We start from the raw sequence: 17,733 nt of genomic DNA, 5'->3' as shown, positions 1-17,733 counted from the left end.
TTGTCATCGGATCTTTTGCAGAATGGATATAAAAATATGTTTACAGTCTAACAGATTATTATTTATCTTAAAATTTTGCAAATAAGCTTTTAAGTTTCTCAAATATCAGCATCTTTACCTAACAGTAGAGCGTAACCAGTATTATTATAATAGAAATGTTCTGGTGATAGAACCTACACCTACTGTAATATCTCTGTGGTATTAACTTACATGCAGCCCATAACTTTTGGGATTGTTTCTCCTCCGTTACATTTCCTGGCCATTTACCCTTAGCGTCGCGATTAGCCTCAGAAGCAAAAAAAGCGAAATCTTATATTTGTTCTTTTTATATCTCTGAAACCACCTATACTATAGAACTACATTTAATGAATTTTGCAGTCTTCCTGTTTGATCTGTTAAATAATCCAGTCAATAAAAATATACTTGCATAGAATATTCTGTTTTTCAGATACTTTAATCGGGTAATCTGCTTTTGCGTACTTCCTCAGAAATATACACAATCATAGTAAATCATAGTACACATCATCATAAATTTAGCACCTGATATAGAATAAGTCGAAGTCTAGTTAGAGTTGGCCTGTAAGTGCTTCTGGTACAAGTAATTACTTGAAAAAGCAAATATTGGGTGTATAAAAAATAGCGTTCTTGTAAAACAGTAAAAATCAACCTCATTTCCTCGTAGCATTAGCTGTAAATTCTTCTTGCAGATTAACAAAAATCTGGCATGTGGTCCTACGTCACCTATAATCCTTTGTAAGGTACGTGTTGCCCTATAAATTGTCGATATACATACTAAATCCCTAGTTACAGCCTAAGCTTTTAGTTTCAATCAGAGAATTTCAGTGTTCAGATAGTGATTGTAGCCTCGTATAATAAACCAAGTGGAAATAACCCAAGTGTTGATGCACCCAAAAACCAGTAATACTTCAAAAATACCTTGAAAAAGGCTATAAAACTAAATTATTCTTCTAGCATAGAAAAAAGTTTAGCAAGTGGACCTATGGTCCATATAGTCAGTCGTCTGTGAACTTCGTCTTGTCCTGTGAATTGAGAATATATTGATAAATGGTTATATATATATTTTTTAAAAAAGGAACAATGTTGGTAAGCGTCCAGTTATGGACCCATCGGTAAAGGGATTTCAGTCTTTATAGACACACAATAATTTTCGTTACACTAAAAATTTGGCCTCGTATAAAAGTAAATAGTCGAAATGATAAACATTTCGTGTACTTTATTCAGTAAACCTTAGCTAGAGATACAATAACAGCGTTACAGACATAAAAATTAAGCAAGCTTTGATATTCTAGTGGCACATAATAAATATAAAATATCCTTTAAAATACTCTGACAAATAGTTCTGGGTTATCTGAGATCAAAATTTTCAAGCCCTCTCTCCTGCATAAATAGGCTCTAGAATTCACTAAGCCTCAAAATAATATTGGGTACATAAAATAAAAAGCAGATGGAGAGTGATGCTGATCGCATCATCTCCAAACAGCAAAAACAAAAGTATATGGATGGAGCCCCTACCTGATATATTTAGAAAACTTTACCTAGTATAAAAGTAACAAAATACTCAGCAAACTCTAAAATAAACAAACTTTCCTACGTAGCAGGCGTAACCTGACCTAAATAAATACATATAGAAATACAGAACCAAAAATAGCATAGTGGAAATCAGTAAACCCTAATAATAATAATAATAATATATTCTGTGGCTTACATTTTAGCTAAAAGTACTTTTTCTTTAGTGTTTTTGAAAAGATTTAAATAAATACTAAACTCTAAGTTAAAAATTTGTAAATGTATATATGATACAAAACAAAATAAATACAAATTAATACATACCCTGCAAAAAATCAGTAAAAAAGTTAAAAACATCTCTTTGTGCATCCAAAATATAATACAAATTCCTTCCTGACTGGATTACATTGTGTTATTTGAGTAATATTAAACCTAAACTTTTAAAATAAAAGGGTAAAACTTGACGAAACACACTTCATGTGTACAAAATTTAATTCAAACCACATCTAAATTGTGTTATTTGAGTAAACTAGAGAATAATCCTGTAAACTTGGAAAAAATCTCTCTCTCTCTCTCGCTCTGTGTGTGTGTGTGTGTGTGTGTGTGTGTGTGTGTGTGTGTGTGTGTGTGGATGTGTGTGTGTGTGAGTGCGTGTGTGTCCAAAATGTAATAAAAAAACACGTTCTAATCGTGTTATTTGAGTAAATATTAGGCTAAACTTGTGAAATAAACAAATAAAAGTTGAGAACACACGCTTTTTGTGTCGAAAATATAACTAAAAATCTTTCCTGAACAGATTGAATTGTGTTATTTTGGTAATAATAAGCCTAAACTTGTGAAATAAACAGATAGAAGTTGAGAACACACACTTTGTGTGTCGAAAATGTAACTAAAAATCTTTCCTGAACAGATTGAATTGTGTTATTTTGGTAATAATAAGCCTAAACTTGTGAAATAAACAGATAGAAGTTGAGAACACACACTTTGTGTGTCGAAAATGTAACTAAAAGTCTTTTCTGAACAGATTCAATTTTATTATTTTGGTAATAATAAGCCTAAACTTGTGAAATAAACAGATAGAAGTTGAAAAAAATATCTTTGTGAGTCCAAAATTTAATAAAAAATGTTGCCTGAATAGTATAAATAGTGCTATTTTGGTAAAAAGTTAACATAAAGTTGTAAAATAATAAGTTAAAAATTGAAAAATGTCTTTGTGAATCCAAAATTTAATGAAAAAATGTTGCCTGAATAGTATAAATAGTGTTATTTTGGTAAAAATTAACATAAAGTTGTAAAATAATAAGTTAAAAGTTGAAAAAAATGTCTTTGTGAATCCAAACTTTAATGAAAAAATGTTGCCTGAATAGTATAAATAGTGTTATTTTGGTAAAAAATAAGCCTGAACTTGTAAATAATTAGTTAAAATTTGAAAAAAATGTCTTTGTGAGTCCAAAATTTAATAAAAAATGTTGCCTGAATAGTATAAACAGTGTTATTTTGGTAAAAATTAACATAAAGTTGTAAAATAATAAGTTAAAAATTGAAGAATGCAATTTGTGTGTTGAAAATATAATAAAAAATGTTGCCTGAATAGATGAAATTGTGTTATTTGAATAAAAATAAGGATAAGCTGGAAAAATGTTTGACATAAAGTCAAAGTTTGGTAAAAAATAAACTCGATATTATGTTAAATATCACACAGTAACATACATTTACTACCTAAATCAATAATCAAAGGGTCCTAGGTTCGATACCCCGTGATAAAAGCAAATAGTGAAAACTGTAGGCCCAGTCCCTGATAGCTCTCCCTTCTTCCTAGTACATATAAAAAACCCTGACGCTTCGTTCTCCTTGTTCAAAGTAAAGTTCTCGCTCCAATCTAATTGGGCATCCAAAAATCCTTTTTTCTTGTGTTCTGGGCAAACTTGGCTTACTTAGACAGAAACATGTTCTAGCATGCAAGCGACGCACAGTTTCAAAAAATTTGACCCTTGCTGCGCTTCCAGACATCCTTTGTTGTCTGGTTGAATCCCTCCCCTGCCCTACAGTATTGCATACCTTTCCCCTGTTCTTGCGTACTGGTTAACCTTGAAAAAAACCAGTTCTGATTGGTCAATCGGGTTCTTTCCTTGTTCTGGCGTTCTGACGTCATTTGACCTTGACCGCACATCTCCCAAATTCCTTTCTCCTCTACCTGCGCGGAGTTCACCCTTGTCTGTCTGGCATCAGACTCAGCTCACACGTTATACATAGTTCGTCTCCGCTCAATATATTACATGCCATATAACAGTATTACATAGTGCACTATATTTATTACCGTTACATATCGCGGGTTCGAGTACCGGGACCGTCCTAAATCGTAATTGGACCTGTACCTACAACCATTACCACCATTCAAAGCGGTTCATAAACCATAAACTCTTATTTTCAATATTATAAACATTAATATTAACATTTTATACATTACATACTTTGCAGTAATGAATATAAAAACATATGCATAGCGTTTAGTACCTCTAATTACCTTCTATATACATATTTTTCATAAAATAAATAATTATATATTCATAAAAGTTATAAATAAGCAAATACATAAATGTAAAGTATTCTGAATACATGAAAATTAGTTCTAAGTACATCCAAATTAATTAACACCCGTGCAAATAAGTTCTAAGTACGTGCAAATTAAAGACCATCCATGCAGCGACCGACGTTAGCGGGGATCAATACTACTGTCGTCAAATCTTCGCCCTTTCATAGGCATCTTAAGCTTGGGAAACAGGAAAATATCGGCAGGCGATAAGTCCGGAGAATATGGAAGGTCATTGATCACTGTCCCTGAATGCTTAGCAAGGTGTTATTGTACAGACAATGCGGTATGAGGCCGAACATTATCGTGTAACAGAAACCATTGGCCAGAATCACATAGGTCCTTCCTAACCCGCTTCATCCTGTTTCTGAGTCGACCAAGCACTTCCTTGTAATACCATTGATTGATTGTTTGGTTTTCAGGGACGAATTCATGGTGGATCAGTCCTTGGGAATCAAAAAAATGCGATCAGTAGCACCTTTGTCTTCGATTTCGACATCCGTGCTTTTGTATTGACGGACGAGAACTGTCCTTTCCACTGCGCATTCTGTATTTTTGTTTCGGGGTCATATTGTAAACAACAGGTTTCATCTCCCGCCACGATGCACTTTAGGAAGTGGTTGTCCTGGTCCGCAGTTGTCACCAAATCCTCACAGCACTCTTTCCTTTTGTCTTTTTCTAGTTCTGTCAAAATGCGAGGCACAAAGCGAGCAAACACTTTCCTTATTTGCAGGTCCTCGGGTAAAATTAACGTACATCTTTCTTTGCTCATATGAAGCATGTCTGACAGTTGCTGCGTGGTTATACGTCTATCACCTCTCACCAGTGCAGGAACTTTCGCCACATTGTCGTCATTTCTTGACGTTGAAGGGCATCCTGATTTTGGTTCATCCTCGACACTTTCACGTCCACCTTTGAAACGATTGTTCCAGTCATACACCTAGGTTCTTGATAATGCAGCATCACCATACACTGCCCGTATCATCTGTAACGTTTCGGTAAACAATTTACCCAATTTGTAACAACACTATATGTTGTAACGTTGTTCCATCTCGGTGCGTGTATTTTTTACGCCCCCTGGCTTGCCCCGATACCGACTGCCTGTAACAGCTTGAAACATGCACTAACGGGACGTTTCGATATAGCTCTTTGCAGTGTTGCCAGAATACGGTATCTTTTTATTTGGTTTGGTTCTTTCTTTTGACAGTTCGGTTTCTTTATGGGCGGACCTTGTAGTTATTAATTAGCAATTGTTAAGTAACAAGACATATATTCTGTTACCATTAATATTTTGTGTGGTTCGGGGAGATTTATAAATTTCTAATAATAAAAATTAATAAAATGTTTGAAAATAATTCACAATAATTCTGATTCAACAATGAAATGTTGTCTGTAATTCCTTGCAATTCGCTTACAACTGCAACTTGAGGAGTCTTCTGTTGAATTCTCGCGTTGCTTTTGACAAAATAGAAAAAATGTGCACCTTAGGCGTATTGCATCCTCTTAATCTGGACAGTAAAGGAACTAGGTCCAAGAAGAATTCAATGTATTGAGAAGTAATAGTTCCTTAATCATTATGCATGTCAGATTCATAAACTTTCTGCAACACTAAAACACCGAACATATAGCAGTTAATCCTCATTGTTACAAGCAGTGGCTGTACAAGTGTACAGCTTCTCTCAAAAGTCTTAGGACAGAGACATTTGATACTAGGCAACCCAATTTACACAAGACGTTGGTGCGTTGGTTGCGTGTAGAGTTGGAGTTAGGTTCAATTTCAGGGTTGCCACATATATAAAATGTAATTGTGAAATGTACGAAAGGGATAACAAAAGATATTACGTATTTTAAAATACAAATAACTCGGTAATATATCGCAAATGAAAGAAATAGAGAGAAGGGGAGAATCGATTTATTACTATATCATCGCTGATGAGTCTACATAAATGAAAAGAAGAAAATAATAGAAAAAGAAAGACAGGAGCCGAAAGAAGAAGAAGAAACGAAGAGGGGAGAAGAAACGAGAGGAGAGAAAAATTAGAAGAAAGGAAAGCGCATGCGAAGGGAAGAGGAGGAAGAGGGGTAAAAGAAAAGAAGACAGGAGAAGAAAAGGACGAGATAAGAAGAGAGAAAATGAGGAGACGAGAAGAGTGGAGTGGAGACTAGAGTAAACAAGGAAAAGAGAAGATCGAAGGGGAGGGGAGAAGAGCGCAGTTGAGTCAGGAATCTAAGACAGAAGAAAAGATAAGAGGAGTGGAGAGGAGTGATGTGGGGACAAGAGGAGAGAACAGGATAAATTTGATGTAGGAACAGAGGAGAGGAAAAGAAAGAGGAGATGAGAAGGATAGAAGGGGAAGGAGGCGAGAGGAGAGGAGAGGCAGTTCGAGAAAATATTGTCCGAGTGTCAAGAATTGATGCAATGATCAGATTATCAACATCAAACAACCAATAACATTTTTTAATGGCAATCTAATATATTCTCGGAGCGAAATAACCTTTTAATTGAGTTCAGAACAAGATAAGATCTTCCGCGTGATATTTTCGATTTTACTTGCGATTACACCACTAAAAGCATCAATTTAATTTTCACATTTATAACAAGTTTCCAATCCCACCCACGACTCAATTCGTTTTAATGGAGATTTTATTCTTTATTATTTCATCGATAACGACAAACTAAAATCTGTTCAAAATATTGATCACTATTTGTTTGTAAATATTATTCTCCAATTATGCATCAATTTGCTTTAGAATATTCAAGAATTACATCAGAATATTAAAATAGACATTATATTATCACCAAATATAGCTTTTGTGTGCAAAATTGGTGCAAAATAAAAAGGAAGTATAAATTTTGCATAATGTCCAGGATATTTAGCTACCGCAAAAATGTCACGCTATATTTTTGCGGAGCCCGTGAAAGACCAATATGCCGAAAAAGTACTGGCAGGTATCTGTAGATGAATTCCAACCAATACTTTCCAGTGGTATCGGCTCAGCCCAATATTTCACTAAAACTTACGAAAGGTTTCTGCCATGGGAAGGGTTTGAACCTATGGCCTGTAAACTCACAATCCTTTACGGGGACCACTTTTCACTTTTTCTCAATTTTTACATTTCTCGGTTTTTTCTCAATTTTCTGTTTTTCTCATTAGGACAAACACAAATATCCATGTCTTACCCAGAATTCGAACCCGGGATCCCTGGCTGTGTTAACCACTCTGCCACGGAGGTCGACTACCCTACGAGCTTTCGATGCTTCCGTTAATGCTTAAAATAGAGAGAATGAGCTGGCCAATGTGAAGTGTAGATAGAACTGACATCCTACATGCATTGTGAAAATAACACTTGTATGTAACAAACTAATCGAAGGTAGTACGAATCGATGTAAACGTTTAGTGGAGATTTGCACATGGTGAAAATTGTTTATTCCATATTTGCGCAAATAGCCTTGCATTAAACTCGAGTAAATAAATGCTGCAAATTATTATGTGCTGAATTACCACAAATATAAATTGATTACTCATTATTTTTGTCAATATCTTTCAATCCGTATACAATTACAATTAGAGAACCACATCACACAATCTTCTAACCTTAATTTTCCATGTAAAAAATTACCATTCGCTACGAATGTCTAAAAGTCGTTCCTTTGCAAGAACGCAGAGTAATGTACTATATATTTTGTTTGACACTTTCTTCTTTACTTAATTTGTTAATGGTAAACAGAAAGAAACGTTCGGGATACATACACACTGGAAATAGATTCATTGCAAGGAACAATAGCGACACACTAGTGGCATCTACCGGGAAATGTGATCAGAAGCAGCCTGCCTGAGGAACAGTCGATTGGAGACGAAGTCGATCTGCTGATGGAAGAGGTCGGAGGCCAGGAAGAAGTCCTTCTCCATCTCGAAGCAGGTTTCGGAGGCGACCTCTGTGACCATCTCCAAAGAGTAGGCCCTCCGCGTGTCCATCAGCTTGTGGGCCCTGTGGAGAATTTCGGTGGCGTCGGTTTTCGCCTTGAGGCTCCCGTCTGTCCTGAAGGCTTTCAGGGCGGACACGTGCTTGGTCACCTCCTGGACGAAGTCGATGCAGGATTTCTCCAGGATCTCCTGGAGGTGCTGGACAAGCGTCTGCAAAGCGCTGAAGAACTGGTTTCCCAGCTGCTCCGAAAGATCTCCAGAAGCGAGTTCCAGCACGGTTAGAAGGTTGTCGTCCTCGGCTTCCGTTGATCCGTTGCATTCGCCAAGTCCTCCCGGACAGCAGCTCGGGTTCCATCCACTGAACTGCAACAAGAAACCAAAGTTAGTTACTTGTACTTTTGCCCTTGTATATTTTCAATGTATTACTGTCGTTATTTTTAAAGTTCTTGAAGATAACGAGTTAACTGATAAAATACCGTATAAGAACAGAACGAGAAGAACGACCGTTGAAATACTTCCGATTTTAATCACATTGTTCTCAAAGGTTGCTAATGTAAAGGTAAAAAGTTAAAGCCAATTTGTCCAGCAATGTTCATGCATGGAGCGGTTTATTCAGACTTTAATAAATGAGTACCTGAGAGCAACTCCGGGAGGGTTAAAGTTGGCAGGAGTGTGATGCTTACACACATGGCTGAGAATGTGAATGTGTAAGACCCAACCTCTTCATTCCTGCACGGCTTGTTCTAATGTGTAGAGGCACAATCAGGGTAGCGCGCGCGCGCGCGCGTGTGTGTGTGTGTGTGTGTGTGTGTGTGTACACATACATACATACATAACACCGTGGATCCATACGCTAGGGTGGACCATTTAATTTTATAACTCGAAATATCTTACAAACGAAGCGTTTTCAAAAGGGATGTTTGAAATGAAAGTTAATTGGTTTTAAGAGAGGAAGAAAATGTAATTGTGTATGTTTTAGTAGGCGGCCATTTTGAAGGTCATGTGAAGGCCAATGAATTTCTGTTGCCACATTTTACTTGTCAAATATCTGTGAAACTACACAATGAATGGAAAATGGTTTCTACAAAATTTGTTTACTTTTGTTGGAGGAATAAAAATATTCAACAAAAAAAATACGTTTCCATTTTTTTTTAAAATTGAGTGACCTTCAAAATGACCGCCTACAAATATATGCATAATGGCATTCTTTTTTCCCCTTAAAGTCAGTTAACTTTTATTTTAAACATTTCTTTCGAAAACTCTTCGTTTGGAAGATATTTCGAGTTACCAACTAAATGATCCACCCTGTATATAACAGTACTTTAAATTCCATCTACGACCACAACAATTTGAAAATTGAGATCTTCACCCAACGATAGGTGCCAAACTAATAAAATTAATGCAAGCAATGGACCATGAGAATAAAGTATTACATCAAGCACCTGATTTCCTAGTTTCAGTCTCGTCAAATAAAATAATCTTATTATGATGACGTATTTAAAGGGCAATTTTTCGGCTTCCTATTTTCATAATTTTGTAAACTTCCAAAATTTCAAATTAAAGACTCCAAAAATCAACAACTGAACGCCGTTCTTAGAAAATTGCTGCTCCACACAAGAGTGAACAAAAGTGGATCTACAATTTTCACTGCAGGTAGCATAATATTAAAATTAATGAATAAAGCGAAATATATTGTAATATTCAAAGTGTTTGAACTGGATAGAGTTGTGCTGATGATTTAGATTTGTATGCATGTGTAGGACTTAAATAAACATTCTTGTATGAACCCTTACATAGATTGATTTCCAAACGTATGTTAGAGAAGATGTATAGAGCTCCTTACTGTCAATGCGGTAGGATATGAAAATTGTTTGCAATCTAATTTGTTACAATAAATAACTGATCCAACAAGTAAATTCCAAGAACTTATTCCAGGTATAACGAAACTCTTCATTAACAAGTGGCCGAAGCGTGATGCTCATAACAGCATTTCCACTATGCTCGAGATCGAGAATGTGTAGAAAATAGGATAACTTTACCATTTTACACTAAGTTAATCACAAACCTTACTGCAATTCCCGCTGGTCTCGCCCTTGGGACACCCGAGGCCACGTGGCAGAATGTTGGCCTCGCTCCTGAAGTGCATATTGTTCGTGACGTCAGACACCTGCTTCTGGAAATCCTTGGAAACCTCCTTGAACGAGCGCCCCACTTGCAGCCTCAGCGTCCGGCCCTTCTCTTCGATATCCTGCACGATGATCCTCACCCAGGCGGCCATCTTGTCTAGGACTCCCTTCTGGCCCTCTTCCATCCGCGCATGCGCCTTGGCGTTGCGCAGATCCAGATGCGCGGTGGCGAACTTGCCCAACTTCTCGCTGAACTTCTGCCCGGCTATCTTGTCCATCTCTTCCAGCTTTGCCTTCACCTCCTTGGACATCTTCGCGATGGTTGCCTTGAAGCTGGCGTCCATCTTCTCGAAGAACTGGTACGAGGCGAGACAGAAGAGCATCACGAGCGGGTCTTTGTCAGTCTCGTTCTCGTCCATGAGGAACTCGAACATAGACTCTGAGTTCGAGCCCGGGCTTTGGTCCAAAGTGCTGTTCTTCATGGATGACAGGGTGACGTTGTACTTCTCTTTCAGAACTAGTCCGTTCGCCACGTACACCACCTGCCACTGGAAAAGCTTGGACGAAGCCTGGAATGAATGACGTCAGCGTCTTAGAGACACATAAAGATGCTACAGGCATAAAGATCCTGATAATTTTCATACCCCCCGCTCCCTTTCTCTCTTTGGCATTCCTAAACCAGAAGGTTCATTGCCGCAGCAAGGAAAATTTCCAATCTCTCCCTATCAGTTTTATCAAGGGTTCCAGGCTTCGATACCCGGTGGAGGCACATAATGGTTCGGGTCCCACTTTAAACTGTAGGTCCAGTTCCGATTAGCCTTACTGTGCATAAAGTGGACTTAAAGCACAAACTCAATCAACCACTCAAACCAATCAGAGTTTTGTTATAACGGAATTCAAAGAACGTGTTATTTTTTTTCAGTGCTTGCATTAGTAATGCATAACAGAAATTACACAGATTATTAACAGCACTTATCTATTTTGTTACTTTACTTGCGTCACCTTGATAAATAGAGAACTAGAGAGTTTATTTGACAGGATGGAACGAGCATCACCCAAAATGTTCCAGGCTGTATAATAATAAAGTGTAGAAGAAAGTTACATGAAAGCCCTGTGTCTCAAGGTTTCGCGGGAGTTGGCCGTATCAGAACTGTAAGTCCAGTCTCCATTATCCTCTGTGCAGTATACGCGCCTATCGAACTACTGCGAATATCTAGACAGCAGCGAATTAAACCACAAGGAGATTCACGTTAATGCTATAGAAGGCATTATAAAGTATGTAATTTTTCAGAATTTGGAATATCATAGTGTTTATTTCAAAAGAAGAGGAAATTTTGAATATAGCCTTGCTGGCAACGGCGTAAAGCCCAGACGAGCCTTACCGAATGAACGAATCAAATTACAGTTCGTTATTTTCAATTAAAATCAGTTGCTTTTTAAGACTAGAAAAATGTGTAATGTTAAATGTTGAATTGTTGTTTTAAGTCCACTTTATGCAAAGATATGTTATTCGGGACAGGACCTACAGTTAAAAGTGGGATCCGAAGAACTTTGTGCCTCTACCGGGTATTTAACCCGGGACCCTTTGATTACAAGCCGACGACGTTAGAACTACGCCATCTAGGAGGCCAAAAGAAATGTGTAAAGTAGTTGGTTTTTAAGCAAAAATTAACGTGACATTATAAGCATTAATTTGAGTATGCCACTGTGCTAAGCCTTGCGTTTAAGTATTATGAAATCCTTACACCGTGCAAGTTTTCCGCAAGGCTGCTGCAGGCGTGCACTCACCTGGAACGACCTTTCCAGCCTCCTGTGCAGCCTGCAGGCGCTCTCGGCAGCCCTGTTACGAGCGTAGTTCACCCGCTCGTCGATCACGGATTTGAAGTCGTTGAGCTTGTGGTCCCGGTTCGACTCCTGGACCCTCATCTCCGCAAGCAGCTCCTTCAGGTCCCGAAGAGTCGTCTCCAAGGTGGCGTGGCTCCACTGCAGCCAGCGGTTCTGCAGTTCTTCCACGAGGCTGTAGAACTTGTTGGAGAACTGACGCTCGACCTTTCTTAAGAAGCGATCTGAGGCAAGTTCGAGCATGGTCACGAAGCGGTAACTCTCCTGGATCGTGGTAACTGACGTCACCTTCTTCTCGATGGTAAATGTCTGCAAGGTAACACAGAAGCAGTTGTTTTATAGCGCTTTGTTACGTAATGAAAGCGACAATAAGGTTGGGTGTGGATGAAAGAACAGACCCCAACAATGACTTGTCACAGGATTCGAACCCTGGTTCGCTGCGCATGCATGATATCGCATCTATGTATGATCTTATTCACTGTCCACTTCTTAATCTGTACTTAAAGTGGTGACCAGTAGATGGCAGAGTTATGTTTACTAAAAGAAGATGCTGGATATGTAACAATATACTCAAAAGTTTGCCATCAATTTCCGAAATATTGTGTAACATACGGTAATTATAAAAAATGTTACTCGTTCAGGAATACAAACTGTAGAAGTGATCATCATTATGTTACACCATATTAAGTTTTCCACATGATGATATAGTGATCATAGTAATCATAAGGAATTATTCTTAATGCGAGATTTCATCATTTTCATATTTTGGCCACGCCAATGGTCATGCCAAGGAAAACCATGGAAACAATTCAGTTTTGAAAGCAAGAGGTGAGATCGTGACTCGACCACTCAACGTGCTCGGCCACAGTCGTACTAACAGACACCAGCAGTTTGAAGTTATTGCCACACACCACACTCAATCACTGTTGACTTACCTTGTGCGACGAAGCGTTGTTCAGGTCACTCTTGACACTACAGCGTGACGTCAGAGCCTTCCTCCTTTTCTGCCACTCGTGCAGATTGCTAGCGATGTTGGACGCCCTTTCCATGAACTCCTTGGAGGTCCTCACGAACGCCCTGTCCATCTCGAAGAACCTCTCGGAAGCCGAGTCTGCAAATTCGGTTACCTCCATGTCTATCTGCGCCTCCCGATCCGCGTGGAACTTCCTCTGCAGCTCCTCCGCCTGCCTCCTGGACTCCTCGTCCTCCTGGGGGGACGGGTGCGTCATCCTCACCAGCTTTTTGGCGATCTGGAGGCCGATGGCTAGCGACGACGACTCCACCTGGTCCTCGAAGTCGTCGATGAGTTTCTGGATCCCCTCGTACACTTTCTTGCAGATCTTCTCCAGAACGTGCTCCGACGCCAGCGCCAGGAGCTTCAGCATCGGGTCCTGCCTGTCTGTGGAGTGGGACGCCTTCTCCTCGGTTTTGTCGATGGCGCTCAGGTAGCTTTTTCCTTTCTTCTGTAACAATGCAAGAAAAAGCGAGTGATGATGATGTCCTATTGGTCAGTCAAGGCAAGTGAAGGCTAGCAGACAGCTCTCAATTTCAACCGAAAGATTGAAGTGCAGGAAAGGAGTGGGTTTGTTTAAGTTTGGGTCTCTCTAATGAAGCTGTCGTCTTGCAAAGTTACTGGGAGGTGATTTTGGTCGAGAACCTTGCTTGTTACTGCAAGTTACGTCCTGGTTACCCTATCTCAGCTTAAAGGTCGATCAAAAACACACGTTGAGGTCAAAAACTTGTCGTTTTAGTTCACTTTATGCTCAGGGAGGCTAATCAGGTCTAGACCTGCAGTTTAGAGAGGGATACTTCATATTCTTATCTTACTCTATTGTTGTGTGTCGCTTTTGTGTCACACTTGCTTAATCATGAATGATGAATGATAAAATGAAGTCGGAAAGGAACCGTGGTCCGAAACCCCAACCCAGAACCTTTGTTGGGGGAATCATGGGTTGATCATTCAACACATTCGGCTACCGAGGTGACAGAATGTAATCCAAACCAGAGAACAAATTACAGTCCTGCAAATCTTGAAGCTTTCCTGGCAATGAGTGATGGAAAGATTATCTCAGACTATCGCCCAGGTGAGTTGTGGAAAAGGTTTCAAGCTTTCGAGAGCTAACGTCACTCTCATCTTCACTTTTCCACAACTCACCTGGTCGATAGCCCAAGAGAATCTTTCAATATACAGTCCCGTTCCGATAAAGTGGCACACGCTTTTTAACTCGCTACCTCTACCGAGTAGGCTAGTTTACCTGAACAAGGACAATCTGCATTGAAAAATTTACGTATCGAGCGGTACAGAAACAAGAAGGAAGCATCCTTACCAGTTGAGGCTCGGATGGCCTGCTACAGTGACCCTCTTTCTCACCAGCAGTGGAGGTCTTGGATTTGGTGACGTCACTTCCAGAATCGCAGCATTCGGTAGCGCCGTCAATCCGCTGCTTGAACAACTCCAAAGTCTTGGACGCCACGTTCTTGCACTGGAAGCGGTTTGCTCGCGGTTTGCTCGCGTTGTAGTCCAAAGGGTGGCTCACCTCGGGCGACGCAAAGTACCTGGCAACCCTGCTCCTCTTGAAGCCAGCGCCCTCGCTCGCAAACGCACCAATTTGTGCGTCGAGGTGGTCGAAGAGTCTTGATTTCGCGGGAAACATTTCGCAGCTTTTCATCAGGTGTTCTGAGGCGCGTAGGAGGCCCCTGAAACACTGGTCCTGAGCTGATTGGAAGCTGAAAGTCTGATTGGAACATGCTTTGGTCTTTGGGATCTGAAAAAAATATATATATATATCACATGGTTTTTTTAATACACCAAAACACTTATGCTTAATCTCTCAACATGGCAATATTAACATCAGATTAGGAACATTTTCATTGCATGGATACGCCACTGGATCCAGAAATGAGTATAATAAGGAAACATGCTCTGGACACCGATAAGTGAGTACAATCCTTCTTTCTAGTAAAAGTATTGAAAAACTTTGTAAAATGTGGGGAGAAAGAAGCAAGGGAACGATTATGCATGAGACGAGCCAAGACGAGAATTTACCGAATCTTAGTCTCGTTTGACTCTCGAAAGGCAAATGTTGATCTCGTCTCGAGTATCGAGACATATCTATCGTAAACAATATACACAAGATGTCACTGCACAAAATTTCACAAAGCAGATATATTAACAACGTCATTAAGGCAAACAAGATTTCAACCTGTTTGACGCTTCGTTACGTTGTTACGAGCCCTTAAAAAAACGTTAGATTTGTCCTGAATGTGTGCAACCACGCAGAACATGATCACATTTGCCACTGATGGAATGACTTCGTAATTACTATAAAGAAAATATGCAACTCTTGCTATAAATAATCAGTTAGATATCTGCTTAGAGATCTCATAGTAAGTAAATTTTCTTTAGATCAATTTTTCAATCATACCAATATCTCGGACACTAAGTCTCGGTCTCGCCTAGATGATTGTCCAATGGTCTGGTCTCGTCCTCGTCTCGATTTTTACAAGAGATCTCCATAAAGTTTCGAGAGACTGAGACTTATCTCGTTCTTGGCCTTCGTTAAAGTCACCACCCCAGCATCCATTTGGAATGGCAGTTAAAAAAACAACACAAAACCATACTCAGGATAACCAGCAGCGTGACTTGAACCTGCGACCTACGAATACAAATCCGTCACTTGGTACGTCAAGAGTGTTGCTTGATATGAGAATTTCTAGGTAACAATAAAATTTGTGGTTAACAAATTGTGACGACATTATTTTTTTGAGACGAGCATATTTTGGAGTTTCAAAACCGTTACCCTCCCGCCACTGGTAGCAACTAACAGATATATTCTATTTAGCGAGCTTCTTACCTCCAAAACTGACATTTTTGACACTTGCAAATTTGATATTCGGTCGATAAAGTAAAATTTAATCAAGTGACCACTTGCAAATTTCGAGTTCAGCTAATCCATGACAGTTCTTTTTAGGCAGGGGGTTTGGTGATTATTGCTTAGTGATAATTATTGTAAAGGCAACAATAGATGTTGCTCTTCAACAATGCTAGACTGTGTCGCTTTGCATCGTTACCTTTCTATTGAAATCGATCTGAATGTTTTCTGCTGCAGATATAAGGTTAGTTCAAAACCTAGTTTTCCCGTTTTTTCAGGTAAATTGTCTGTGTAAAGCGATTGTAAGTTTTGAAGGTTTATCGACTTGTGGAATAACGTAAGGCAAGTGACGCGTTGCATTTTCAGTACTTGCGTTAGTAACTCGTTACATTTTCGGCGCTTATGTCAGTAAGGCGTTACTTTTTCGGTACTTGTGTCAATAACGCGTTACTTTTTCGGTACTTGTGTTAGAAACGCGTTACTTTTTCGGTACTTGTGTTACATACGGGTTACTTTTTCAGCAATCTCGTTACAAACTCTTTAATTTTTCGGCATTTGCTTCAGTAACGAGTTACTTTTTCAGTACTTCTATTAGTAAAACGATAATTTTTAGTAAGCCCGTACCCAGGGGAGGAGCAATGGGGGCCATGCCCCCCTCAAACCATGAAATATTTAAATGTGAACCTATAAGAAGCCACGGAAATAACATAGACGATTTTTCAACTTTGTAAAAATTTAAATTTTGTTCTTGCATAAATGAATGCTTTTTATTGTGTAGAGAGGTAGGCTAGAGTACTTTCAGTTCTAGGTGAATGTGGCCTGTAATGACACACTCAGGTAAAATGACATACCTAGTGCGTGTTTCTCAGATGTGAAGGTCTACGTACAGGCAAGGGCAATTCAGTCCTTCCGATGCACAGTGTAAAAAAAACTGGAACCTGTGAAATGGCCAATGTGTACGACGAGTGTGCTGTTGTTGGCAAGTAATTTTGTGAAAAAGTAGGTGGTGAAGTTTTCTCTTGCAAGCAACGGGATATGTATTTGCACATCTTAAACTGTACACTATCGGATTAACAATAGGGATTTCTGTGCATAGTGTTCAATGGCTTAAATGATAATGTACTGTCGCGTGGAATGTTCTATTGGCGTCTGAGAAAAACCCTTCATAACTTCTTTTCATGTTGTAGGGTAAAACGACACATTACGGATAAGTCTAATATTACAGTATGTTTTACCCTACTCGTAGTAAAAATGTGGAAACATTTATCTTATACTTACTGTCGTCGCCTTGAAATCAAGGGGTCCCGGGTTCGATACCTGGTGGAGGCACATAGTGGTTCGGATCCCACTTTAAACTGTAGGTCAAGTCACGATTAGCCATTCTGCGCAAAAAGTTGACTTAAAACAACAATTCAATCAAAATTACATAGTAATGTCATTTTACCATCACTACTACGTCATTTTAAGCGTACTATTTCAGTACTTGGAAAATTGCATCTTGCACTTCAAACGATTATCATTCTAATTATTTTTATATTGTAGCTAAAGAATGTAAGAATGGGTTACAATAAATCAGCTTTTTAATCTGTAATCTTGTCCTATTTTAGGCGTTCTACAAAAAGTATGTCATTTCAGGCCAGTTTCCCCTATAACTATTGATGCATTATCAATTTCACCATATCATCGCTTACCCTCATCGTTACGAATAGACAAACTTTGCGGAAAAACAATGTAAAATAACCTTATTCAATCAACTTCACAGTATTTCTGACCATCTCTGTGTTCCCGTTCCACACATTCCCATATACCCCCTCCCCTAAAAAAAATGAAGTTCGAGCCTTATAGTAACA

The 17,733-nt window shown here is 38.9% G+C and overlaps 1 protein-coding gene across 1 annotated transcript; it reads right to left on the bottom strand.

Annotated features, from left to right (window-relative positions):
- Positions 1-7,778: 7,778 nt before the first annotated feature.
- On the bottom strand, positions 7,779-16,005 carry LOC145989226 (uncharacterized). Its single transcript, XM_083124537.1, has 6 exons — positions 15,866-16,005; positions 14,339-14,776; positions 12,947-13,474; positions 11,958-12,320; positions 10,109-10,738; positions 7,779-8,406 (listed from the first exon to the last, which is right to left on the bottom strand). The coding sequence occupies exons 1-6, from the start codon at positions 15,878-15,880 to the stop codon at positions 7,921-7,923; spliced, it is 2,460 nt and encodes an 819-aa protein (XP_082980663.1). The 5' UTR covers positions 15,881-16,005; the 3' UTR covers positions 7,779-7,920.
- Between the last annotated feature and the right edge of the window lie 1,728 nt (positions 16,006-17,733).

Source organism: Lepisma saccharinum, chromosome 1, assembly GCF_977018435.1.
Source record: "Lepisma saccharinum chromosome 1, izLepSacc3.1, whole genome shotgun sequence".
Classification (NCBI taxonomy): Eukaryota; Metazoa; Arthropoda; class Insecta; order Zygentoma; family Lepismatidae; genus Lepisma; species Lepisma saccharinum.
Note: the sequence above shows the minus strand (reverse complement) of the source record. Positions and strands in the feature narration are given on the sequence as shown.

Excerpts from the sequence above, each read along its gene's own strand:
- LOC145989226 (XM_083124537.1), bottom strand. Across the intron at positions 13,475-14,338 it reads GGCCATCCGAGCCTCAACTG|AAGAAAGGAAAAAGCTACCT; the intron begins GTAAGGATGCTT and ends GCATTGTTACAG. Across the intron at positions 8,407-10,108 it reads CCAGCGGGAATTGCAGTAAG|TTCAGTGGATGGAACCCGAG; the intron begins GTTTGTGATTAA and ends TTCTTGTTGCAG.